This window comes from Acipenser ruthenus, chromosome 9, assembly GCF_902713425.1.
Source record: "Acipenser ruthenus chromosome 9, fAciRut3.2 maternal haplotype, whole genome shotgun sequence".
Taxonomy (NCBI): domain Eukaryota; kingdom Metazoa; phylum Chordata; class Actinopteri; order Acipenseriformes; family Acipenseridae; genus Acipenser; species Acipenser ruthenus.
Window position 1 is genome coordinate 33,643,747 of NC_081197.1, and position 25,347 is coordinate 33,669,093.

Below are 25,347 nucleotides of genomic sequence, written 5' to 3' on the forward strand. Positions count from 1 at the left end.
TTGAGGACATTGCCACTGATAGTTTAAATATAATTTTTCCATACTGACATGTTAGAGGTTGTTTTTATTGCAGCTCTACCCAATATGAGAAGGCTGTGCTGGTTCCAGAATGTTTGTGGGGTGACTATTTTAGTTTTTTGGCTGAGCACCTTCACTTTTCACATTATCAAGATTCCAAGTAGGTAAGCATGGTGTCTTCTGGGTATCAATAGCAATGTCCCCAACTCTATCCTGTTGTGTTGCAAGACAAACTCACAACAGCAATGCAGCCTTTTTCTTAGAGCAAACAATAACAATGCACTGCATGCAATGCTCCAAAATGTGACCTTACTGAATGGTTTGCCATGTTTAGCAATTTTAATACAATGCTACTAGGTTTGCAAATGTTGCTTTACCACTTAAACAAGCTAAGGGCATGTTTCACAGTTTATTACGTGTATCACAATGTGGGGTTATGTGGAGACTGTCTGCCGGTTTGTCTGTCAGAATTATTGACTTCAATTGCATGAATAGCTTGTAAGAAAAAAGACCTTGGTGTTGTAATAGATTGTCTGCAACCAGACGGAGCGGGGAAGCAACAAAAAGTCAAACCGAATGCTTGGGTATATAGCCAAAAGTGCAGAGTATTATGATGAAGGTTATGATGAGGCTGTATAATGCACTGCTGGACCGCACTTGGAATACTGTGTCCAATTCTAGTCACCACAGCACCAAAGGGACCCTGTGGCCCTGGGGAGAGTCCAATGAAGAGCAAACTGAATAATCCCAGGGCCTAAAGGACTTTACCAAGATAGGCTGAAAGAACTGAATTTGTTTAGCCTGGAGCAAAATAATTAAGGAGGGCTTGATAAGGTCTTTAAACTTTGAACATAGTTAACCTTAACCAATACTTTAAGAGCAGTACAGAAACCAGGACCAGAGGACACAGATGATTAATTGGAAATAGACTTAGAACAGAGGGAAAATCACTTGGATCCTTTAAGATCCAACTTGACAAAGTTTTGAGATCAGTTAGCTACTAGGAACCGGACAAGCTTAATTGGACCGAATGGCCTCCTCTCGTCTGTAAATTCTCTTATGTTCCTGTGTTCTTATGTTACTTGTGTTAGTCCTCAATACTTGAGGTCATTTTGAACTGCAGTATGCACACAGTGGTTGTAGCTAATTAATCTTAACTGTTTTGCACTTCCATTAGCTATACAGGTCCCAATTGTGCAGTTTTGAAAGAAACATGTGCTATAGCAATATATTTACATTTTAAAACATGATCTGGTAGTACATTAGTTTAAAGAAAGTCACCAGTTTCCGTGCCTTACTCTCAGAAAATCTGTTACACTTCCTACTAGGTAATTTTAATTAATTAGGGTTTGCTGGTTTACTGGCTGAAAGAATGTCAGTCAATAGGGTAAGCAGCTAGTTATAAGACAGGAAAGACAGTGTTGAAGGGGTGAGACCTATGTAGCTAATGAGACAAAAGGGGTAAAATACAGACTTGCAATTGTTGATTAAGTAAAATACTGTGTTTTGTTACTCAGGTTAAGATCTCTCACACTAATGATCACTAACTGTTCTGGTGAACAATCTTTTTCGAAAATGAAGCTGATCAAAAACCTGAAACGCACTACTATGACCCAGTCGTCTCACAAATCTTACCATAATGAGTGCTGAATCAGACATACTTCGCAGTGTTGACTACACAGACATTATTCACACATTTTCTACCCAAAAGTCACATAAAGTATTGCTTTGAAATAAATAGTATACATATTCAAATGTGCTATAATCTGGACATGGGGGATGTTTGCCCAGGGTCTCGTAAGTGTTTAAAATGGCTCTGGACGTACTAAAGTGTTGCGCCTGTCAAAATAGTCGCAAACCAGTTGCAAACGAGTCTGAAGTCTCGGGTGAAATGTACTAAACAAGCGCAATGCTGTTACCGACTTTTTAGGGAATGCTTTGCGGTTCAACCTTAGATGAATATGTAATTATGGGTGTTTGCAAAAAAGGCTTTGGAGATAGTGCAAAGGAGGGTTCTCAAATATTAAAATGAGATGTACTAAAGCTGCCGACAATTGCAACTTACAATTGCATCAACTTTTGAAATTGTTGTTGGCACTCCCCAGTCTGTTTTTTCTCGTGTGTGGGCTGGTTGTGCTCAATGCATTTTTGAGACTAACACCCAAGTACCTAATTATCACTAAAGTCAGGGTGTACTTACAAGCCTTGACAACACATTTCTTATTTCCCCAACATGTTGGGAGCAATAGACTGCACACAAGTGCCACTAACCCCTCCAGCTCATTCTGAGCATGTGTACAGGACCATGATCTATTTTGTGTTAATTGTCTAGGCCAAGTTAAAAATTAAAAATAATAATTACAAAAAACAACCCCCCCCCCCCCCCCCACCCCCCACTAAAATCATTTAGTTTCAATTTAAAATAATCTTTTATTCACATTGTACCCAATGTGTACAATGCAGCAGCATGATTTATTTTGTGTTACCGGTAGGTTAAAGTAAAAACAAAGTGCGCTAGGTATTCATTTGATTTTACTACTGTACTGTATACTGTATAGGGCCACTGTACAGATTTATATTTTTACATAATGCAATGTGTAGCCTACCCAAAACACATTACTGTAATTTCAGCGCAATGATTTACATTTAAAATGCACTGAGCACTATAAATGTATGTATGTACGATTTTATTGTTTTGTTTTTAAACCTGACACCTCCTTATGTCGGACAAACATGTCCAGTTTAGTGAGGAGCTACAGTATGATTATGACAAGCTTTTTGGGGGTGAAGGTGGGGGCCCCACTATAGAATCTGATGGGATTAAACTGCCTTTCACAACGAAAATGCAAATTGCGGTATGTTTGCGCTGCAACTGGCCCATCTTATTACATCTACCCCTATGTACCTTTGATTTTCCAGCGGGCCCCTGAAATCTAAATTTGTAAGTGTCCACCTGACCCCTAAACCTGGCAAGGAACTGGGCAGTACCAAGGTGAATTGCAACAAATCAATCACTCCTTCCTGCCAGGGGGCCCTACTAGTTTGCCAGATGGTTGGTTCTCTGCAGCATTATGTGTGAAAGGTTACCATAAGGGGAAGTGCATATCCCTTGTATACTGTACTGATGAGATCCAAGGTACATGTTTTGCACTTGTTTCAGTTAAACCACAGAATTGTGAAAACGCATGATTTGGTCAGAATGCAACACTGTATCTCAAATATCTAAGCTTTCTAAACTTTTGACACTATTAGTTAAAATATCTCTTTATCCCTTCATTTTTGTGAGTGGAATATATAAGGTATTTGCTAAATACAACAGGAAAACATCTCATCACAGTTCTTTTTTTTAAATCTGAGTAAAGTTATCATGCGTCCGTCCGTCCGCCCCAGAATCAGCATTTCAGACAGTTCTACAAAATACGAAAAGATGTGACTTTCCTTTTGAAGTAAAGAAGTGGGTCATTCTTTATATCTTTTGTTTATTTCTCCATAATTTTGGTGTATGGTTTGATTTTTATTTCGGAATCAATTTTTTTTGTAACCTCTAGACATAACCTCTTCAAACCATGTACTGATGTACATTATAATGTATGGCTACTTTCTGATCGCATAAAGTGGTGGATTCAATAAATTAAGTAAATTAGACGCAGTTCTCATTCTCTGCTTGATACAGTAATTTTTTTACTGACAAGGTGGTAGGCAGTACTCACTAGAATTTTTCCATCAGCTAATACTTATATATTGCCTGCAGTATGTACTGTAATTACTGTTGGTGTTCACTGTATTACAGTACAGCAAAAGAATTAGAACACTAATGCACTGAGGAATCCAGATTTTCCAGTCTGCAATCATTCCATAGTTCACCATGTAATCAGTTTTGTGCACAAAAGAGATTGTTATATATTTTATAATAATATGTTATTTAGATTACATCACCATTTAAAAGGCAACCATAATAATAGTACTTCAAATTGTTTCATTATCTATTTCTTTTCACAGAAAGTGTGTTGTTGTCAGTAACGGAGGCATCCTAAGAAACAAGACTTTAGGTGCCCTCATTGACACCTTTGATCTGATACTATGGTAGTTGCGAGTTTTCAGCTTTATAAATGCCGGTAAGCAGTTGTCTGCCAACATGTACATGTGGCACCTTCTCTAAAGACCTGGTCACACCACGACCACAAGGCCGGCTTTGGCAGTGGATATGGTGGAGTTGGTTGCACACACTGTAGAGTGTGCCACAATCGACAGATTCCATCATATAGCTGCAAAACCGCTTATCCATTTGTCATGAAACTTGGTAATAGCATTGTTTAGAATAAATTATAAAAAGTTTCATATTCTGGCGACATAGGGGGGAGCCTGCCTGTCCTTATACTGAGTTCTGTTTGAAACAAATAACTTAATAATTGTGTAAAAAACAACAGTTTATCGGATTATAATCCAAAAAGGTCGATGGCAGGATAGATAGTAAGTGATACAAGTTTGGAAAAGATTCAGCTGAAGAGGTTGTGAAAGACTGACATGATCAGTGCATATTATAAATAAGAACGCTGAACATATTCAACGAGGATCCTAAAAAGTAAGAACTAAACTACGCTACTCAGTTGTTTAGTAATAGTTTTGTAAACATATAATTATTATTTTATTCTTCCAGAATGAGTATCATAACATCACCGCTGAGCAGACATTTCTCAGTTATCTTACAGGTAGGGGAGAAATCACTGACCTGACAGGAGAGAAACTACCAAGAAGGACAGAAGAGGAGAAATCATTGACCTGACAGGAGAGAAACTACCAAGAAGGACAGAAGAGGGCATTTTATTATTATTAAAATATGTGATATGTAACTGTGACAAGCAGGCTGTAGTGGATGACGTCAGGCCAGAAAGAAACACACAGACAGACAGTAGTGGAGTTGAAACTGAGACGCAATTGCTGCACTCAGTGTTTTAATGAAACAAATAAAAGATTGAAACAAAAACAGCACACGGCACTTTACGCCAAAATAAATAGACAAACAAAATGGACTAACACTTAAACAAACGGTGGACTAACAGACAAACAAACACGGTGAGTAAAAATAAACAAACAAGTATCGTGCTGGTCCTACCAGCACACAATAGCAATTGTTATTAATATACTTTATTTCTCCTCCTCTCTCTGTCCCGTTCACTACTCACCGAACACACAACCCCGAGGGAGTGCTTTGTGCATCTATATATACTGTTGTGCCGGGATTCAATTACTAATTAATTATTCACTTGAATTCCAGCACGTGAACTAATTGTGTGCAACCCCATGCTCACATATTAAATACTTTAAATGCACGTGAAGTGAAGTGCAATCCCTGTGCCTAAATACAATTATACATTTTAAATAACTTGTGCTACACACACCCATTTACATCCCTTGCAGCCATATCTATACTCCAACATTAACACACCACACGCAACATATAACACAGAAATGCACACAGGGGCGGGGCACATTGACACAGTAACACACACAAGGGATATTGAAGCTGAGGGCAATATTGCTGTCCTAGTTCATTTTTTATTTGATACTTTTTACATGTATTTATTTCTATACAGATCAAAATCTTGCTTTTATTAATGTTTACTTTAGTGATTGATTTTTTATGGTTTTGAGTTTAAAGTTATGGATGCCTGGATATGTCAAATTGATGCTGTTTCATGCTGGTGGGATCAACTTCTGTTCAAATTATTAGAAAAAAATATATCATGGAGGATGAGATTCACTATATCCCCTTGGTAAACCAACCCATCTTATAGACCCAAAATGTTCTCCCCTGCTGTATCTGAATGATGTCGGCGGGCACACCCTAACTGAGGACAGCGCTAAGAAAGGTGCGATTGTTACAGGTGTGACAAGTATAGTTCATGCAGCAACTTTTGTTTTCATTTTTTATCAGCTAGGAATTTAGACTGGATATTAAACTGTTGCTTGCATGTGTTTTAAACTCTGGAGGCCCCAACACTGCGCTTTATTGTTGTTTTTTATTCTAGTTTTAATGCAACATGTCAATCTCTGTTCCTGCTGAGACAGGAAGCGGCCTATGTAGATCGAAACCAAGAGTGAGGACGAGCATCGCTCAGCAGAGGGACTTGGCAGGGACTTTTTAATATATATTAATAGGTTGTAGTTAGTCGTCTTATTGTCTAATTTAGGGCTTAGTTTTAGTTATTTTATTTTCTTCATTTTGTGGTGGCTGTCTTTTAATTTGTTTACTGGCATCTGGAATAAAATAATTTCTAAATATATTTCTGTCTCTGTGGTTGTACACTGGTTCTTTTCCCCCGAATAGAAAGAACCTGAATATAAACTATATCTGGAGGAGAAATTCCTCCAGTGGCGTAGTGGCTACAAAAATAAAACCTCTTAATTATCACACGATCTTGGGCCAAACTGTCTAATTACAGTATCCCATTCAACCATAATACATTACATGTTTTACAGTTGTGCCTCGATCTTAGAATGCTGGATAAATATGTGTTCTTTCTAAGATGTAATGATTTCACAAGCTACAGTATTTGTTTTCTGTAAATTTGAATGATGATAGGTAAGTTGTGTGTGTTTCTCTTGTCTTGTCATAAAAGGACAACAAGTTATGGTAAGAATACTCCAAGAAGCTATTGTGACCTTCAATTTGGTGTCTCCTTCTCAGTAACCAACTGCTGCTTTTCCTATGCACTGATAAAAAAAGAGAAAAGAAACTAACCCCTATGAAAAAATACTATGAAAGTGTACACGATACATCTTTTATATAAGGACATGTGAGAGCTACAAATGCTGGTAATAAATATTAGGTAATATCTACTGGAATTATTTTGTTTGTTTCATTAATATACTGAATCTTATTCATAAATAAATATTGGGCTGTACATATAGTGCCCTCTATTCACAAAACCTTAGGTTATGTATTAACTTATGTATTTTTAGGGCTATTTAAAAAAACATTCTCTTAGATTAAACAGTGCTTTGAATGAGAATACACTAGGCCTGTCTAAAGCAGTTGAAAAACATTTCGTGATCTGTCGACTTCATTTAATTCTTGAAAATGGGCTACATATATACATATATATATATAAGGCTTTAACATTGCTTGACATACTGCAGGCCTTGAAGCTTTGCTCATAGGGCCCATGGATTGAAATGTTCTTCCTTGAAATAATTGTTGTGGCTCCCAAACCTGCCTCTTATTCATTACTTAATCATTTATGGGGTGAGTGGGTGAGTGGGTGGGTAGGGGGGATGAACAATACACAATGCACACCATAGGGTTAATGAATCCACTTTTAATAAAAAAAAAAACACATGTAACTTAGTAATCCACTTGGTTATAAGTTTAGCACCGTTGTCAGACAAAGTATTATACATAGATTTCTTTCTTTTTTCCTTTTTTTAGTTTTAGTTTTTACTTTGTCTTGAGGCCTATCTGCCCTTCTGCTCATATACAAATGTAGGCAATCAGTAGTCAAACAAATACATTACAGAGACAAATGTTGAAACAAACCCTTCGGTAGCTAATTTACCATGTCAAAACACATACTATTCTGCAACACTTAAATACTGGTATAGTTTACCCCCCCCCCCCCCCCCATCACAAAAAACAACATTGTTATTTGGCCGTGCTATTCCCAGCAACTGCAGCCAACATCTTTCAACATTTTCTACTACCAATCTTTTTTAGGTAGCCATCTTTAGTAATCGTTTGTATAAAACGGGGTATATTTGTATTTCAGAAATTACTAGCATTTTCGGGGAAAAAGAAAAACACATTTCATTTCTCTTAACAGTATAAGGGGTACACATGTCAGAGTGCCATCATTCTTTTTGAGTAATTCACTCAATTTTTGTTTTTTACGTATGTGGCTGAATCGTAATGGACTCAAAATAGGAAGTATCAGTGTAAAAACAAATTGAAGAAAAAAATATTCTAGGCTGACTACATTGAAGTCAGCACGGTACACTGTGATTCACAACTGCTTTTCTTAACCCTGTTATTGCTACATCATGTTATGTCAGCTGTTACAATGTAAGTCTGCAAAACATGGTAGAGTCAGAAATGATCACAACTAAAAATCACTGGACAATGCAATAGCCCCTTGTAACCACTGTTAATACGTCTCTGAATATCTCTCTCTCGCATCTCATCCTTTTAGAATTACAGATTAAAGATTTATGACTGTTGAACTGACCCTTGCCTTGCAGAGTGAATCGTCATTGGTGTTCTTATTTTATCTCTCTTACTTTACAAAAAATTCACATTTATTCTTCTGTGGTGTGACATTGAAAAAGCTGCCTTCCATGTTTTACTTTTTTGTGACTAGAAAACATTTCCTGTACCCTATTGTGATAGCCACTTTAAAATACCTGCATCCACATTATATATATTTTTGGATTATTTTATTTTTTTTGCACTGGACTATGTACTTCAAAATGTCTTTGAAAAAAATATGCTTTTTCTTATTATTATTTTTAAAAAGCCCCATACTTTGTCCTTTTTTCTCAATATACATTTATTGAATGTTTTTTAACCATTATCTGTCAGTTTGAGCCTTAAAAACAAATCTTGCTTGTATTATTAAATATCCAATGTGCACCCTGTGATGTAGTTTTTCATTTAATGTGATTCACCTTATTCTAGTTTGACTGGTGCTTTCAGTTTTTTTTTATTTTTCTACAGAAGCCAAAAGGCATCTTTTCACAGTGAAACAGGATCTGGGATTTTACTTTCTTTACATTTGGAAGTACTATAGACACTACAAAGAGAGTTGGTATGAAAAATGAGAATGAGATAATATGCAACTGATTGGATGTACAGTAAGTATGTTCTCAGTTGAAATAGAGTATAATGTTAACTTGTAGTACAGTTTATGGTAGCGTTGTGTAGGTTTACTTCTCTTTTTAAACATGTGATATTGTAAATATGTACCGAGTACTGTGACTATAAGAAGCTGTGCATATATGAACCTTTAAACTCGCACATGACATTGTAAGAGCTGGTCAAAATGGTCCAATCGTAACTGTAGCTTTCAACAGCATAAAAAATTACTTTAAAAATCTATAATTGTGTACATTTTCTTAAACATTTTTTACATTGGATATAATAAATACCCAGAAAAAGATGAGTGAACATATTGGCCTGCATAGAGTCCTGATGCCTGTTCTGATGGCATCTGCAAGTACACTTTGTCTCCTGGCCTGAGCGGGAGCACAGCACTGCCAGAGGCTTGGTCAAGGAAGCCCTTTTTATACTCATCATATGTGTACATCACTGGCTCATTGTTCCTGTACAGTGCAATCCAGACATTGGCACCTTTGCAGTGGACATGGTAGGCAAAGTAGTATATCCCAGGGATCTCGCAGGTAAAGAGGCCGGTCAGGGGGTTGTAATTCTGCCTGCCGTTATAGAGGAGTTTGTCGAACTTTACAGGGGACCCCACATGTGGGAATGGTGATGTTAGCTCAGCAGTAAAGGCAGGCATTTCCAGGAGGCCATCATTTTCCCCTATTACTGCTCCCTGCTTCCCTTTCTTGTAGCCCCCAGGTGGGGTTTTCACTCCGTCCAGGCCTGGACCCATCTCTGGCATGATTTGACCGAGGCCTGGTGCTTGGGCAGGAGGGCCAGGTAGTCCTGGAGGGCCAGGTTGGCCAGGCTGACCAGGCTGTCCAGGCTGTCCAATGCGTCCTGGTTCCCCTTGAGGCCCAAGGAATCCTGGAGGTCCTGGTTTACCAACACCTGGAATGCCGGGCTGGCCGGGAAGACCTAGTTCTCCCTTTGGTCCTGGTAAACCTGGAGGCCCAATTGGACCACTTGGGCCCTTAATTCCTGGAATTCCACTTGGGCCCTGCTGACCTTGTTCACCGGGCAATCCTCTTTCTGCTTTTGGCCCTGGCAAGCCAGGGGCCCCAGGAAGACCCGGCAATCCTTTATGCCCATTATCCCCTTTGGGTCCTATGGGGCCCGGTAAACCTCTTTGTCCAGGCTGACCTCCTTCTCCTGGGAACCCTGGTTGGCCTGGCAAACCTGGCAGGCCAGGCTCTGCTTTTGGACCCATTTGCCCTTGTGGCCCCATCGCCCCACCCTCCCCTTTTGGACCTGGAAAGCCAACACCTCCTGGCGGCCCCATGGGACCAGGCAGACCAGGTGGACCTATTGCTCCTAGGGGTCCTACCATTCCGGGAATGCCTCCATAACCCTTTTCTCCTTTAGGCCCGGGTGCCCCGGGCATGCCGCCCATCCCTCGTTCTCCCTTTGGCCCAGGAAAACCTGGTTTGCCATAGCCAGGTAAACCAGGGCCCCCAGGCAAGCCTGGTGGACCAAGTTCTCCTTTTCCTCCAGGGAACCCTGGCCGCCCTGGTAACCCGTCATGCCCTGGTTTACCAACACCAGGAAGGCCTGGTGGTCCTGGTTGTCCTCCTTGTCCTGCTGGTCCCTGTAATCCTGGCTCTCCTGGAGGCCCTGGCTTTCCAAGTCCTCCTGGGGCCCCAGGGAGTCCATTTAGGCCAGGTTTCCCTATCCCTGGGAGACCGCCTTGACCTGGTTGACCTGGTGGACCCACTGGCCCTTGCAGCCCTGGTAACCCTGGCAGACCAATGCCCTTTTCGCCTTTCGGCCCTGGCAATCCTGGCAGCCCTGGTGGTCCTTTGTGCCCCGGTTCGCCTCTAGGCCCTGGTTGACCTGGTAATCCCTGGCCACCGGGTTTCCCAATCCCAGGCAGACCTGGTGGCCCTGGAAGTCCCTGTGGTCCTGGCATACCCATTGGCCCTCCCTCTCCACCAGGGCCTAACTCGCCTTTTGGACCTGGAAATCCCATTCCGCCTGGTTGACCTGGCAATCCCGGCATCCCAGGTTTCCCAATGCCTGGATATCCTGGGGGTCCTTGCGGGCCAGGTTTTCCTGGCTGTCCTGGTAAGCCACGGCCTGGCATTCCAGGAGGGCCCTGTGGTCCTGGAAGACCTTTGTGGCCAGGTTCTCCAGGGGGGCCCATCTCACCCCTCGGGATAATACCTGTGCATGAAAAACATAATGGTCAGAAAAGCAATTTTGGGTAACAACCTATCCTTTAACGGTGGTCATCCATTGTCTGTCCAATACCGGTCTCCCTGATTCGATTTGGCATCACCCTGCTGTGGGGCGTATTCACCTGGTAAACCCTTGAAGGCCAAATGGGCGGATCAATGTCACCCAAAAATGACCCTTTAATTAGTTCCATGCTATAAAGGGTTGCATTATAATAAGGGAGCACTGAATGCTGTACTATGCAGTATACAAGCCATGTTGGTGTGTTTTATATAGGGAGCAATAGTTTCCACTGTCAAGAAAAAAAGGGCAACTGGGAAACTATTTTCATTCACTTTTATGTTGGTTTCATTCCTGTGACCCAATTTGCCAAACTGACCAAACATTCTTAAGTAAACCATATTAAACCTATTTAGTTTAAGATCAAACGTTCCTCCAGAGAAATGGGTTCTGTATAGTTGAGCATTCCAATGGTATCTGCTGAATTTACTGCAGTTTGGAGCCAAATTACACCTTCCAGCTGAAACAGGACATTTTAGAAGAAGGGGGGGCAGGGTCTGGCATTGTCTAACACAACGCATTTAAAGTTGTTCATTGACCATACTGTATACATTATACAGTAGATGAGAATAACACAGATCATTTGTTGGCAGAAAAATGGCATGAATGTTGCTGGATGTGTATTTATTTATTAAAGAGCAAGTAACTTCAAATTTGATTTTATTATATATTTTTTTACATTTCTTAATTATTTTATGGTGTTGGCAATCATTCTGCACAGTTCTGGGGTCTATTGCACCAATACTGAATTATTATAATTTTATCTAAATTTGCCTTTATCTGTATTTGCTTTGATCTTGTCTGGAGAATCCTAAGTGCCTGCACCGAACAGCCTTCCTCAAAACATTCCAATTATGTGACCTATATTTTACACTGTTGGCAAATTGCCCACTCCACAGTAAATGCATGATGCAGGCAATCAACGCTACTGTTTACATAAAGAGTATAGAGTGTATATATAGAGTAGGTGGGACTGGCTAGTTAAAAGGTCACATTGTTACATGGTTTGAATGGAATGAGGAAGGTTGTTCAGTGTCAGCACTAAGGATTCTTGAGACAAGCTCAAACCTGCTCAAAATCAGGTGCAGACAAATTTAGAGAAGAATATTACAGCGACATGGTCAAGAACGACCCAGAATGAATACCATAAAATAATAAGAGAAATGTGCAAAGAAATTGAACCGACATTTGAAGTAACTTACACTTTAAAGTTAACGGTGGTGAATTTGCACAGAAAGCTGGAAAGGGCTTACTGTAGAAAGAGCCCTTCCTGCTTGTGCAAGTCAGTTTCAGCCACAATTGGCAAGACAGCAGATATCACAGACTGTCACAGTAGGTCCTCGATTGGCATTAAATAGCTATGGAAACAGTAAAGCAAGAAGTGTAAGGTGATACTTTGCAGCATTAAGGAACAGTACCCTCTATGGGGATGCCCATGGTGGCCCGACACCCAATGGACTGTCCATCCCTTGTATTCTTTTCTTGATTAAAAATCAACTTGGGGTATCTCCATAATGCATTAATGCACTGGCAAATGCACTGGACTTTATGCATACGCAGGTCCACAGTATGTATCAGTAGCAGAACGGCCCTGCATGACTAATGATGCTGCTGCTGTTGAGTCTGTGCAGCATGCAGAAAAATCAGACAGTCAGACACTCCCATCCAACATCAAGAAACCTCTGCACTTAATAGCACATGATCCCTCAGGCTAATGCAGGCCCCTAATAGCTTTAACAGTAAAATATGTACTAAATGACTGAATCCATCAGCAAAATTTCTGTAAGATGTGTTGATTTACTGTAATAAAAACTCCAGTGTGCTTTGTAACCTGCAGAACATTGGTCTAACCAGTGGGTTCTTCCCAGCTTGTCCTGGGCATTCTTTTCAGGCTCCATCGTTGTGAATAATGACACTTGGCAGGAACAACTTTACAGATAAGGGAATATATATATATATATATATATATATATATATATATATATGACAGTACAAAATGTTTATTTTCCAGTGTGCCTTTTCCTATAGCGCAAAGGAGCAATTGCACATTTTACTTGTTAGCTAACGTACGCATTTTGCTCCTATATCATGCTTAGTTTTTGTTCTTCAGAAACATTCAGCATAACGTAACCCCCCAAAGACAGCACATTGAGTGAGCTTGTTGTTTCTGGAGGGTGTCCAGGTAACCGAGACTGCCTCCCCGTATGACCGTGTCTATTTGCAAACAGCACATGCGCAGACATGCGCAGAGTCGCAAAACTTACTTTGTTTTTTTCCTCTGCCGGCTCTCATTTAAATGAATACAGTACATTTTCCAGGCCCTGAGTTGTAATGGAATAATCTACATGTATATTGCCAGGAATGTAGAAGTTTACTTTTCGTTAAATGCTCTAACATTAAGGTGCAACATGTCAATTTCTTGGATTTAGTGACCATTCAATTTTTGGAAACCTGACATTTTAGAAAAGATTGTTGTGGCGATGCTCCATAAATATTAATGTAATCATCTGTATTTTGTTCAAATATCTACTTGAATTATTGATAGATTCAACACTTACCCTATTAGTTTTATGATGTGTCACACAAAACTTACTATTATTTATTTGTTACTTTTAAACGTAATCAGTTAAACTTGGAGTTGAATCCCCAAACCACACTAAGAAAGTTTCTATATCTACAGAACCCTTGATATTTGGAAGGAAAGCTCCTATTAAAGAACACTGGCATCCCTCCTGTCTCTCCTTACTGTTAAACTCACACTCTTAAGTCTTACAAAATATTGGTTAGAAAATAAGAATAATTAAACCTTGAGTGGAATTCTAATTACCACATTACCGTAATGTAAAAAGGCTGAATCAACAAATCTTCTAATACAAAACAAGCAACTCCTTTTTATAGCATATGCAGGCCCAGTTCATCCTGAGTTTTGTTAATTTCATTCTACCCTCTACCTGGGACAATGGTAATATCTTCAAAAACAATAACCATTGCCCATTTTTAATAGTTCACTAAAGCTCTGAATACCAGAGCAAGTGTTATGTTCCCAGTAGACCTCATTAACATTTTTACAGTAGAAGCCTGCTACAGTAAACTGCTTTCCTGCTGTTCTGATTAGTATAATATTTAGCTGCATGTGCCATAAAATGAACGGTTACAATACATGGTATAACAGCACAGCGTTAATGGAAGGATGCTGGAGGGTTCTGTTGGTGGGTCGGCAGTTTCACTGCTCTTACCTTTAACTTCTTTCCTTGGCATTTCATTTCCCATAGGCAGAGGCACCTGGGGTATTTCCTTTCTGTACTGGGGTATCATTGGGATCTCCTTGCCGTACTGCATGTGGGACATGTCCTTGCCCGGGTGCTGCATGGGCAAGCTCTCTTTGCCCACTGGCATGTGAGGTAACTGTTGTATCTGGTGGTGCTGCTGCTGGGGTATCTGTTTCATCCCATAGTACACCCCAGCGAGGGTCGTCCTGAAAAGGGCTAGGTGGAGGGCCATAGTGAGCAGCCGAAGAGGAATTAGTGGCATAGTCATGACCTAATATGAGGAGACACAAGATTGAGGAGATCTGGTGAGTGTTTAAACCAGGATGAAGGTGAATGATCATGTTATTTGCCCACACATTTTCAGTGATTTTCCCTTCCCTTTTATATGTGACCCTCAGCCATGCAGGTACACATTCCTGATAAAATCAGCCAATTGGCATTTAGTTGTTCTGTTTACATTGATGAAGGAATTTGCCAGAATTGATCTATGGCAATGTCTAGAGATCAATCACACTAAACCATCTAGATCCTTAAGATTTGACAAGCATATACATTATTTTCTGTACCAGTTAAAACTCACTAAATTGAAAATTGAAAAAAAAAAGTAAATGCTCCTTGCTGAGTGCTTGCTCTGGTCCTGTCCCTTACTATTAGTCTGCAGTCAATCTGCCACCTGCAGGGCTCTGTTTGTGCAGCAGGTTTCACGCCAGAAGCTTACAGCGGCTAAGAAGTCTGGTCACATCATGGGCTCCATATAAATCAACATTCAACAGCCAGCTTTAGCACAATAACATTCCCATTTCTTCAGCAAACAAGTGCCTGTTCTTAATCCTAGAATGCTTGAGTCACATTCATAACAGTAATGAGGTACTAAAATGTAATATACAAACAGAGACAGCAACAACATAGATTATTCTATGTAAATTCCTGTTACAAAAAGCACAGCATTATACAGAACACACAGGACAGGGAGTTAAAGCAGTTGCATGTCCATAATTCAAGGTCTCTGAATTTTTTAACAGTTCAATTCAGCAATATTATCTTTGACTATCACTCAGCCCACCCCAAGAGTAATATATTTAATATGTAAACATGGTTTTCTTTATTCCTACTCAGGTTATTAGTGTTTATTTTTCTCGGAACAAAGGGGCCTACATGCTGTGCAAGCCAGATTGGTCATGATTTAAAACACACACATACATACATATATAGAGACGTGCTCAAATTTGTTGGTACCCCTCCACAAAAAACAAAGAATGCACAATTTTCTCTGAAATAACTTGAAACTGACAAAAGTAATTGGCATCCACCATTGTTTATTCCATATTTAATAGAAATCAGACTTTGCTTTTGATTTTTTATTCAACATAATATTGTAAATAATAAAACAAATGAAAATGGCATGGACAAAAATGATGGGACCTCTAATCTAATATTTAGTTGCACAACCTTTAGAGGCAATCACTGCAATCAAACGTTTTCTGTAGCTCTCAATGAGACTTCTGCACCTGTTAACAGGTAGTTTGGCCCACTCTTCCTGAGCAAACTGCTCCAGCCGTCTCAGGTTTGATGGGTGCCTTCTCCAGACTGCAAGTTTCAGCTCTTTCCATAGATGTTCGATAGGATTCAGATCAGGACTCATAGAAGGCCACTTCAGAATAGCCCAATGTTTTGTTCTTATCCATTCTTGGGTGCTTTTAGCTGTGTGTTTTGAGTCATTATCCTGTTGGAGGACCCATGACCTGCAACTGAGACAGAGCTTTCTGACACTGGGCAGTACATTTCGCTCCAGAATGCCTTGATAGTCTTGAGATTTCATTGTGCCCTGCACAGATTCAAGGCACCCTGTGCCAGGCGCAGCAAAGCAGCCCCAAAACATAACCGAGCCTCTTCCATGTTTTACTGTAGGTATGGTGTCCTTTTCTTTGAAAGCTTCATTTTTAAGTCTGTGAACATAGAGCTGATGTGACTTGCCAAAAAGCTCCAGTTTTGACTCATCTGTCCAAAGGACATTGTCCCAGAAGGATTGTAGTTTGTCAATATGCATTTTAGCAAACTCCAGTCAGGCTTTTTTATGTTTTTCTTTCAAAAGTGGAGTCCTCCTGAGTCTTCTTCCATGGAGCCCACTTTCGCTCAAAAAGCGACGGATGGTGCGATCAGAAACTGACGTACCTTCACCTTGGAGTTCAGCTTGTATCTCTTTGGCAGTTATCCTTGGTTCTTTTTCTACCATTCGCACTATCCTTCTGTTCAATCTGGGGTCGATTTTCCTCTTGCGGCCGCGCCCAGGGAGGTTGGCTACAGTTCCATGGACCTTAAACTTCTTAATAATATTTGCAACTGTTGTCACAGGAACATCAAGCTGCTTGGAGATGGTCTTGTAGCCTTTACCTTTACCATGCTTGTCTATTATTTTCTTTCTGATCTCCTCAGACAACTCTCTCCTTTGCTTTCTCTGGTCCATGTTCAGTGTGGTGCACACAATGATACCAAACAGCACAGTGACTACTTTTCTCCATTTAAATAGGCTGAATGACTGATTGCAAGATTGGAGACATGTGTGATACTAATTAAAGAAACTAATTAGTTTGAAATATCACTATAATCCAATTAATTATGATCTTTTCTAAGGGGTACCAACAAATGTGTCCAGGCCATTTTAGAATATCTTTGTAGAATAAGCAATAATTCATCTCTTTTCACAGCTTCTTTGCTTTATTCTATGACATACCAAAGGCATGCAAGTATACATGATAAAATAGCTTTTAATTTCATCACTTTTCAGGAGGAATGAAGCATTATATCAATGAGCTGTAAGGGTACCAACAAATTTGAGCACGTCTGTATATATATATATATATATATATATATATATATATATATATATATATATATACATACATATATATATATATATTACATACAGGGATTATTGTAAAATGACTGGTACCTAATGTACAGTATGTGTAACGGGCAGTGTTGTGGATACACTGCTGCTATGGATACGGACCCCTGTCAGTGAGATGAGATGAGGTTAAAAGCTCTATAACCACGAATGTAGAGCAGCCGGCTCTTTTGCATAATGGTTAAGATGCTTGCTTGTGGTGAATGGGGTTGCTAGTTCACGCCCAGCCTCCATCCTGTTACATATGTAAGAGATATAAAAACATTTATTGCTTTCATTCTAGTCAATGGGTGTGGACTGACAGTTTTGAGTAGGCTATAAATAACAGGCTTTAATTTATGTTTTTGTAGAAAGGCTAACTAACTCAGTATATACCTTTAAACACTGCTCATAAAACAGCTTGTAAAACTGATTGCATATCCAGAGGGAATACACTGTTCTTCCAAGATTAAATGGGAACCTGCTTTATTTTATGCAATAGAGATTCTGTATTCAGCTACACCAAACTTCCATGTAGAAACACTAGCTCTATTCAATTACAGACCACTATTGCGTTTAAAAAATCAAAAGTAATAGCAATAACAGGAACAATTCAAGATCTGCAATTTCTATTTTAACTAATAGTTTGCTAAATCAACAATAAAAAATACAACAAAATCAGCAGCAAATGTAGAGCTATATAGGCATACTGTAGGGATTTCACCAGCCTCTTGTGGTGAAAAGAGGGAAGTGCACCTTGTTATCTGAGGTTGCACAGCAGGGGTATATTAGGGAAGCCAGATTGTTTACATGGTGTCTGTTTCTTCACAACCAGACTAATCAGGGATGGACATTTAGTGTGGATATTAGAAAGTAACATGGACGCAGTGCAAGACCAAAAACTATTGGAAGATGCCAGCTTTGCCGGCTGTAATTGCACGACTCTGCAAAAAAAAAAAAAGGTATTATGCAAATACACCATTTTATTGAGACCAGGCAGTGGTCTGGTTAATGATAATCAACAGAATAAGAACTAGGAAGTATCATAAAACATGAAACTGCGTATCTCACTTCTGTTATTGCTTATTCCTGGCTGTGAAGATGTCAGCAGCCTTCAAAGTCAAATACATTTGTTGACCAGAAAGTTCCAATTCTATTCCAAGCATCTCCCAGACTTCTTTCTATCACATACACTCTGTGCCCAGGACCGAAATGCAAGATGGAAAGCAGTAAGGTTGATCCCAGTATGTTTAGACAAACTTTCTCTCCAAAGAACACAGCCGTGAACAGGTACTTAGGAGGGGGTGTAATCTAAATTAGCACATTATTATTATTATTATTATTATTATTATTATTATTATTATTATTATTATTATTATTTTGAACTCTATTACAGAAATTACAAAGCTAGCACATTTAATCAGCTTTGTTGACCATTCTGTTATGTATTTATTTATTTTTTTCTGCTGAGAAGCTTAATTTCACAGAAGGGTTAGGAAGACACTAAGGCCAAGTGAACATTTTTGGATAGTTTTACTAAGCTGTTGCTGAGTTTAAATAAATAAATACATTTGCTCTTTGCTTTCCTCATATTTTCAGTTCCAAAGTGCACTCTTAAGTGTTTATTAACCAGATATAACAGTTTATTATACAATTATTTCATGACACATTATAAGTGTAATGCTTCATGCAAAGTTATGAAGTAACGACATGCATATTCTAAAACACTGTATTGCTATAGCCTGTTTTATTATTAACTGTATAATTAAACCAAAATCCTCTGTTTTGAACAGGAAGCATTAGCAAGTGTAGCAACGTTTCCCATGGGGTATAATATTGTTTATAACATCTTTTATAATGCTACAACAGGGGGAAGGAAGCTGGAGGGTGGAAAAACTGGCCTCCTGACAGAAGTGACCTCAACAAGATGGCGCATACAGTAAGTATATAGTCTATTTGCAGTGGCCATCAGGTGTGTCGAGTTTCCTGCTAGTGAAGACCAAGAGATATATTTGTTATACTCCACACACCCCACCACAGGTACATTTATAATATAAAACGGAAATATTTTTTTCACCATAATGTTTTACTTGGTTACTCACTGTTCAGTAAATGGCTATACATCACACAATTTTCTCCTCTGATATTTTAGTATGAAGATCCTAGTTTACTTTTTGTAGTACTGTAAAAAAAAAAGAAATGGAGCATAAAATACAGAAAATGTATGGTACACCTCAGCATTGGGAAACTCAAAACCTCTGAGAAACAGTTTATTTAAAATGCTGCTTGCCCAGTAGGAAATAGGGATTGCCACTTTTCATTATAATAAAAAATGAAGGGACATAGTTTAGACAAATGCACTGCACTTTGAAGGAAATTCCTGACTTTCTACAGACCAGTTTCATCTAAGATTTACCAACACCAGGATGAGGTGGACCTGAGAATTATTTTTGGATCACATTTTCTGTTTTTTCAACCCCTCCCATTTTTAATCAGTTACATATTCAAATATCTGTGTTCAGCTCAAGTTAGTCTAATCCCAATAAAATAATAAGAAACACATAAAACAGCATTGAGTTATTCAGCTAAGGTTTAAAAAAAAAAAAAAAAAACTGGAAGCACTGGGCTTGTTGGTTTCTGGTAACCATTAGAGAATCGACTGCCACATTATACGGGTGAAATTGTTCAAACAGCAGTGCCCAGTCTAAAACAGTGCAGACAAAACCCAGCTCCAGCATTTCCGGTCTGGGAGTTACTGCAACATTCACAAGGGCATGGATTTCAGTAATATGCTCAGTGAACAAACTCAGAATTCCAATTGCTAGTTTCTTTTTTTTTCCTAATTTCTTATTTTTGTTTGGTTAGAAAATACAGTCAACCTGGCAATTCAATTTTTTGTCTTTGTGTCTTTGTTTGGTTGGCCTCCTTTGTTTTTTCTTCAGAATCATTTTCTATTCAAGGGCGGGAGGTGAATAGATCTACTCAGCGCAACTTGGGCTCTGTCAAACAACTGTGTGGACACAATGTCTGTGAAACACCTAGCAACTAAGTGAGCATGAAATGGGGCTGCTTGTGTTCTGCTAAAGCAGAGGTCTTGGTTTAAACAGAATTTTTGAATGGCTGGCGAATGTATTCTATGGTTTGTCTGTAAGTCAGCACTGTTCCTGGGTTTGTCAGCCTGCCTATTGGCATGTTAGTTATTGTGCTGTGCCTATGATATATTAGTTATTGTGCTGTGCCTATGATATGTTAGTTATTGTGCTGTGCCTATGGGATGTTAGTTATTGTGCTGTGCCTATGGGATGTTTATTGTGCTGTGCCTATGATATGTTAGTTATTGTGCTGTGCCTATGGGATGTTAGTTATTGTGCTGTGCCAATGGCATGTTAGTTATTGTGCTGTGCCTATGATATGTTAGTTATTGTGCTGTGCCTATGGGATGTTAGTTATTGTGCTGTGCCTATGGTATGTTAGTTATTGTGCTGTGCCTATGATATGTTAGTTATTGTGCTGTGCCTATGATGTTAGTTATTGTGCTGTGCCTATGGCATGTTAGTTATTGTGGTGTTCCTGTGATATGTTAGTTATTGTGCTGTGCCTATGATATGTTAGTTATTGTGCTGTGCCTATGGGATGTTTATTGTGCTGCAGTCATTATTACTGGGATCTCTAGAAAAAAACTTGAACGGATATATTTGAAGGGCTCACCCTCTAGTGGAGATGAAACTGCATTACAACTTCACACTCAACCTCACACTGAGGCTTGAAAATATAGCTGAAGAGTCACTATTTAAATATTTAAATACAATAACTAGCCTGGCTTTGTAATGAACTCCTTTTGAGGCATTTTGCTGATGGAATTCCACCACCCAGCCTCCCCTAGAAATGCCTCAGAAATGGAAAGCCTGGGGTTAAGTTTGATCGCTACAGTATTACTGCTTCCTTTCGCCTGGCTGTAAATTATATTTTATACTTTACTGTAGATGAATTTAAATGTGTGTCAATATGTTTTTGCATGTGTACAGCTTCAGTTAATAATTATTGTTGTCATCCTCCCAATATGAGTGCACATGTATGGCTGGTCTCATAGTAAAGATACAGAAAAAGTTATAATATACCCAAGTACTGAAATATCCATCCTGGGGGTCTTGGAAGAAAGCAGCAGCAGCATCATACCACACCAACCAGCCAAGTATAACATGACAATAAATAGTCAATATTATAATAATTACAACACAGTAAAAACACAATGGGTCTATGACAGGGTAGACCGAGTGGTAATGGTAAAATCACACAATGCACAAATATATTCAAGCACTTTTGTGCAATTTATTAGCAAAAATAAACAAATTAAACAAAATAACAGTGGCAATCTTCAGGATTTTAAGGGAAGATATCGTTTTCCCTGGTACTATTATATGCCTTCAACTAAACACTACATCCTACCACTTTTAAATGGCCTTTTATATACAGCTGTAAAATTACCAAATTGAATAATTTATTAATTAATTGGTCAGCCAATCAAGGTGCCAGTTTCCTTGATTCCAGCCACATTCTCACATGTCTGGAATCGAGGGAGCCAGGGACCAATTCACATTCAGGGATAGGGAAGTCTGGTCCTATCTCTGCCAAACTGTAACAAAATAAACCAGTAAATGAATCATAGTGAAACAGGGGACCCTGTCAACATATTCAGTTAAGTCCATTTTGATTATTTACATCAAGTTTGTAGTCCATGAACCGATTTAGGGAGGGTTTACTAGTTTATCATACGTTTTTAAAGCAGTGTTTCATCTAAGCCAGGGGTGCCCAATCCTGGTCCTGGAGGGCCGATGCCCTCCTGGTTTTTGTTCCAACTGTACACTAAATTGCTTAATTGGACCAATTAAGCTTCTAATAAGTGCTTGATTGTTCCAATTAAGTAATTTAGGGGACAGTTGGAACAAAAGTCAGGAGGTCACCGGCCCTCCAGGACCAGGATTGGGCACCCCTGATCTAAGCGAATGGTTATGAACGCTACAAAAAAATAGTCCTTTAAAAACAGACCTTAACGTTTTGTGAATAGAGCCAGACGGGCAGGGGATAGTAAACAAATAAAAAATAAAATGGTACTTTTGAAATAACATAAATATAATATTTAAGTTTAATAGATCATGGACCCTTTCATTAAAATTGGTATGTAAATGATAAATTGCCTGGTTGATTGAGACTAAGAATAAGGTAAAAACAATATAGTATATAAACAATATATAAAATTGATTAGCCCATCTGCAGCACCAGTACAATATGTATTTTGAGAAAGGAAACATCTCTACTGGGCAAACCAAAGAGCAATGTATCTAATTGATATTTGACAGATTGGGTTGTTGATATATCTCTTGTGAGTATTCTTGTATTAAATTAAAAATGGGAAGGTTTAACAACCACCAATGGGGATTTGTTGAGAGACCTTGACTTTGACCTCCAATCCAGTTCAGCTGGTTCAATTCCACAATTAGTGTCTGAATGAATTTCTTTCAAATTGTATTGAACGATGAGCCTTAATATGCAGGCGTGCTGATAGAATTCTGGACATCATTTTGTCATATTGGGCTTTTTATAGCAGGTAGGTTCCTAATTGTAGACTCTACTGCATAGAAAGACCTGTATTATATTTGGAAAAAAATAAATAAAATGAACAGAGCTGCTGTATAGTTCAGTTTTCATTTCTGCATTTTAGCAGAGAAAAAAACATTACTAAGAGTTAATGTATTTTGTGTTTTACATTTCCATATTTTATTCTAATCTAATTATGCTAAAGTCTTTCAGTGTGTTCAGTGTGTAAGTTAAGATCGTCCGATTATTTATATAGTCAAGAGACATGTCAAGATTATAAAGGACCTCAACTAATACACTTTGACTTTTGCCATATTTGTGTCAGTTATAACACTCCAATGTCATCTGTACGCCCTAGAACTGGGTGTTTTTTTTGTTTGTTTGTTTTTTCTGGCATATGCACTTGGAAGACATTGTCTCATCCATAAAGTGGATCTCATCAATTTACTTTGATGGCTTGTAAAAAAAAAAAAAAGAAAAGAAGAAAACATTTCCAGGTTTTGTTTCAGAAGACTGTTAATACCATTTAAAAAAAAAAAAAAAAAATCTTTAAGAAACATTTTTTATACCCCTGAGGTCTTAGGAATTTAAGAATTCCGTCTGGCCTTTCTCTGCAAACTGTGACTTTGCTCACCAACTGTAAGCTAAATTTCATCCCCTTTCCTCATTCCATCAGTTTTACTCCCTATTCAGTTAATTCCTTATCCGTTAGAACACAAACACAGTGGCTCTCCACCATGAAATACACAAATATACCATCAGGAACCCCAAAGGAAGAACCTACTGGATCCCCCTTTTCAGAGCAAAACAGAAACAAAACGAAAGGGAAGCATCCAGCACGATCCAAAGAAAGCCATCTGGAAATAGCAAGATCACAGAAAGGCATAACACCAAAGCAAGGAGCATGCAACCTCCAGGTAGCAAACAAAAATTAATATATGGACATCAGAAATCAATGAAAGGAGGAGCAAACTGTTAATCAGAAACAAAATAATATTACCGGGCAAGCTGTGGATTTTACAATGCTGAGTATGAAAGGGGACACTACAGAAATGTTGGTATGCTGTACTTAAACCCGTCCCCACTATATCCCCATCGCCGGTAAATCAGGGATATGCATACTGAGGATAATAATGCTTTTAATACCCTTATTCAGATAGTTTTATTGTTGTTGAAAGGTATGGTTGTGTTACATATGATATGATACTAGAAGTTTGTTTTTATGAAACTCAGCAATATAAACCTCAGAGGATAAGAACAAGTCCCTCTAGCCCTTCTCAATGGCATTGTTCTACCTTCCATTTGGGTTGCTTAGCTCTAAATATCAATGTGTTTTATGAAGCCCAAATCATTGGAATTAGGAGGCAAGAATTGAAGGGTCTTATAAAGCCAAATTGGAAACCAAGCGTCATCTCCTGTCTTTAACTCCCTGAGAATACAAAGACGTGTATATACATATATATATTGTGTGTGCTGATGCGCCAGGGAGGCAAAATAAGCTGATCCCTGGAGCCAGCATTACACTTCAGCCATTAACACCAGACAGAAGGATATCTACATCATCATATGGAAGGAAACGTAAATGGATGGAGACGCATATGGATCACATTAGTTTACTGTAAAGCTACGTCTTAGTTGGTGCTTATCTTGGCGAGAGCCGAGTTCAAATCAGCATGAAGTTTTAACATCTACTCTCGTGTAATGGAAATCATTATATACAAGATGCCATTCCTGGAATTCACCTCATAAGTTGCACAAAATCCTGCCAGTGTCTCAGTAAACTCAATAACATAGTTTAACAGCAAGGCTGTGTTTATTTTGCACACATAATGACATAGAGTTTCATTTCTGATCATTAAAAGGAAATTGCCTTGGAGAGACTTTTTCCTTTGAGAATCCCAGGACACTTGTTCCAGCAAGCGACCTGACAACCGTAGTATTTGCAGCCTGTCAGAAACTGAATTAGCGAGCTTCCTCTTCACAGCTCATTTGATATAGAATGTAGACAAAACAAGATGTTTGCATAGACTAACACAAGAACTGGAGCACTACTGGGAAAATGTTATGTAAGAAAAAACATGCTAGCCATAGACACAGCCTAGTTTTTTGTGGCAGGAGACCAAACAACTGTACAAATAACTGTTGACCACAAAAATAAGAAAGATTGTTTTTATTTATTTATTTTGCTGGTCTAAAACATGATGTTCTGATTTAATGGAAACCTTCATTTCAGGCAGTTGTTTGCGCCAAAATGTCCTTTAATAAGAAGCAAAATGGATTTTAAAGCCCCGGGATATCAATCTATAAGGAGAAAACACCCCTAAATGTGTTTATTTCAGATTTAGGGACATTGACAGTTTTGATAATATTGAAATTATGGGTACCTAACCATCCAGACAGCAGCATACATTATTTACCTTGATACACTCTTCTACATTAAAAGTTGATCAATTTTATTTTATACACATGAA

At 38.7% G+C, this 25,347-nt stretch overlaps 1 protein-coding gene across 1 annotated transcript in view; it reads right to left on the reverse strand.

Annotated features, from left to right (window-relative positions):
• Nucleotides 1-7,317: 7,317 nt before the first annotated feature.
• The window catches only part of LOC117405208 (collagen alpha-1(VIII) chain-like), a 41,270-nt gene continuing 23,240 nt past the window's right edge, over nucleotides 7,318-25,347 (reverse strand). The window contains exons 3-4 of the mRNA XM_034008080.3: nucleotides 14,365-14,668; nucleotides 7,318-11,056 (exon numbers count right to left, since the gene is read on the reverse strand). Coding sequence (XP_033863971.3) covers nucleotides 9,138-11,056; nucleotides 14,365-14,668 — 2,223 coding nt within the window. The 3' untranslated portion in view covers nucleotides 7,318-9,137. The remainder of the gene's footprint in view (nucleotides 11,057-14,364; nucleotides 14,669-25,347) is intronic.